The sequence below is a fragment of the Halyomorpha halys genome, unplaced genomic scaffold, assembly GCF_000696795.3.
Source record: "Halyomorpha halys isolate HHAL.00 unplaced genomic scaffold, Hhal_1.1 Scaffold1266.1, whole genome shotgun sequence".
Lineage (NCBI taxonomy): Eukaryota > Metazoa > Arthropoda > Insecta > Hemiptera > Pentatomidae > Halyomorpha > Halyomorpha halys.
Window position 1 is genome coordinate 192,556 of NW_027110142.1, and position 2,584 is coordinate 195,139.

The 2,584-nt window shown below is 31.2% G+C and overlaps 1 protein-coding gene across 2 annotated transcripts in view; it reads right to left on the bottom strand.

Annotated features, from left to right (window-relative positions):
* LOC106689033 (adenosylhomocysteinase-like 1) overlaps positions 1-2,584 on the bottom strand; it is a 100,980-nt gene that overhangs the window by 62,424 nt on the left and 35,972 nt on the right. For both annotated transcript variants that reach the window (XM_067048270.1, XM_067048272.1), the window contains exon 5: positions 1,652-1,824. In XM_067048270.1, coding sequence (XP_066904371.1) covers positions 1,652-1,824 — 173 coding nt within the window. The remainder of the gene's footprint in view (positions 1-1,651; positions 1,825-2,584) is intronic.

Genomic DNA, 2,584 nt, shown 5'->3' on the forward strand with positions numbered 1-2,584 from the left:
AGATAGATAATTGACCATATAATTTTAAATATGAAGAAGATGGTCAGGATTGGGGGTCAAAAAGAACAACAATAGTTGTTAACAGTTTTAAAATAGTATTTATTACATTCCTAATTTGATCAGTGACATCATAGTTTAAAAAATACGTATGAGGCACATATATACTTATTGGTACATTTTTGCCCAACCTGACTAAAATGAAAAGGCATTATCGGGGCAAGTATACATGCTTCTCTACACTAAAACATAAAAGCGATTCCCATTCATAACCAAAGTGGAACAAACCAGTCCATTTAGATCGATGCATAAAGAGGCATAAAGTTCTTGCCACTGTTCTTGATAGCAGTTATCAGATGTTAAGAACACAAATAAATAAATAAATAATTTCATGGCTTCAGATGCAACTGAAGCCATTTTTTTAATCATTTACACATTTAGTCCAATTCACCCAACATATATACATGCCAATTTAAACTCATATGCCTCACAGATATAAGATATACCCAAAGGAACTCACTAACAAATACTGTAAATTATTCAATCGAAAATAATAATACTGATAAAAAAAGCATGTTGGTAGATGACAGCTAATACCTAAACTGATATAGACATTCCAAAAAATTAGCAATGCAAGACGACTCTTTACCAACACCTTAACAATTAACTGCATGGCCATACTAATAGATTGATAAAGAAAATGACCAGCCTAGTAATACCATAAGACTGAAAACGAGCTGGATAAGAGTTAAATGAAACAAGTTTGGAAATAGGTACCACCTTACCTATACCTTATAACATTAAATTATAAAATAATAATCTCAGGGGATGGAGGAAAGGAATAAATGACCAAGAAATTTATTCTGTCAGAAAGGATAATACAATAAGAATGTGGCTTGTTATATTTGTGGAAGTGGAAAGTGGAAATAACAAAAAAAGTCATTCATCTTTCTGAGCATTCTGAATGTTGAATACCTTATTTTGATGGCAAACAGGTTTCTATAGTTGTTAGGAAATATTTAGTTTATATGCTAATAGGTTTCTTGAAGTTAACATAAACAAACCATTAATAAAATGATTCAGTACTCAGGGATAAAATATGGGCCCAACTACTACGGTGTGACTTACTTCAAAGAAACAATGAGGAAGGATCTGGACAGTTTTAAAATAGTCTTTACTAAGACCCCTGGAGGTTTTTTTCAGCTAGAACCACAATCACAAAATGAATTTTATTGCAGCTGTTGTTTTTGTTAAAATGAATAAATAACTTGAATAAACTAAGAAGGATTGGGTACAATGTAGTGGATTTCCAGAAAAATAGATACTGAAGTTAAGCATAACCCAGCTTAATCACCATTTGGATTTTTGACCATAGGTGAGTGACCCATACTCAGGCAGATGAGACACTTCATCCAACAAGTGACAATTTACTCAGGTGTAGGGATAGCAATCCTGCTCTGGTATATATTAGCATTGATTTCAAGTTGTCCATAAAACAACTTGAGCCATCAATGAGTTGTCAGGGATATCTAGGCATCTAGGAAGCCATGATAAAAAAAAAAAAAAAAAAAAAAGAAAAAAAAAGCCTTGATAATTTCTTGCAAAATGAGCAACCTTGATTAAAATAGCAAAACAAGTTGAGAAATCTGAATACCTGGGTGGAGTAAATATTACATGCAGACCATCTGACTTGGGCTCCTAATTCAACAAGAGTCTCCAATAATACAGCTGTCTGGGCATTTATATGAGTACATCCTACAATTTTTGCATTCCTCAATGGTTTATCTTCGACTGCTCTCTTTCTTAAGGCCATTATTCCTGGCATCTCTAAAAAATAATAAAAATTAAACAAAACATGTACGCTTACATCCCAAAATAGGTAGTTAAACATTTAGTCACTTACTAAAATTATTATAAAGAAAACATTAAAGAATATCTAATAGCATCTATTTTGGGTTTACCAAACATTTCAAAGGTTCTAAAACAAAAAATAGCAAAAATTAAGAACAAAGTAAATTCAACACCTAACATGCCTAATAATTTAAAACTATAAAACAAAATGGAAAGTATCTAAAAGTTGAAAAAAATAAAGAGAGATGACCAAGAACTTTCACTAATGAGCCATCTGTATCTATGTTCAGAAATTGGTCTGAAGGGTGGGGAAAAAAATCACTGGGATAGACAAAAACAACACACAAGAGTCACTAACTAATAAGTGATCAACTCAATAGCATCTGAACATTTCAAAGAAACACACTGATCAAACATGACTTAATTATTATTGTACATTCAGAGTAAATCAACTCAAATTAAATCTGATATTTTTAACAATATTTTAAACCACTTCAGTGATATTAGATATTACCTTGACTAGATGTAATATCTAAAAAAGTCCTGATGAATTGGAAGAGAGCTTGAGTCAAGAGCAAGAAAAAAACAAAGAAAAAATGGGCCATTTTTTTGTTTTTGTGAAATATCTTCAAAAACGGGCTACCTTACACAAACTTTTTAATGTTAAAAATGAAGGAGCATTGGAAATTATAAAAAAAGGTTTGCTTTATTTACTTGAAAAATTTGTATATAAATT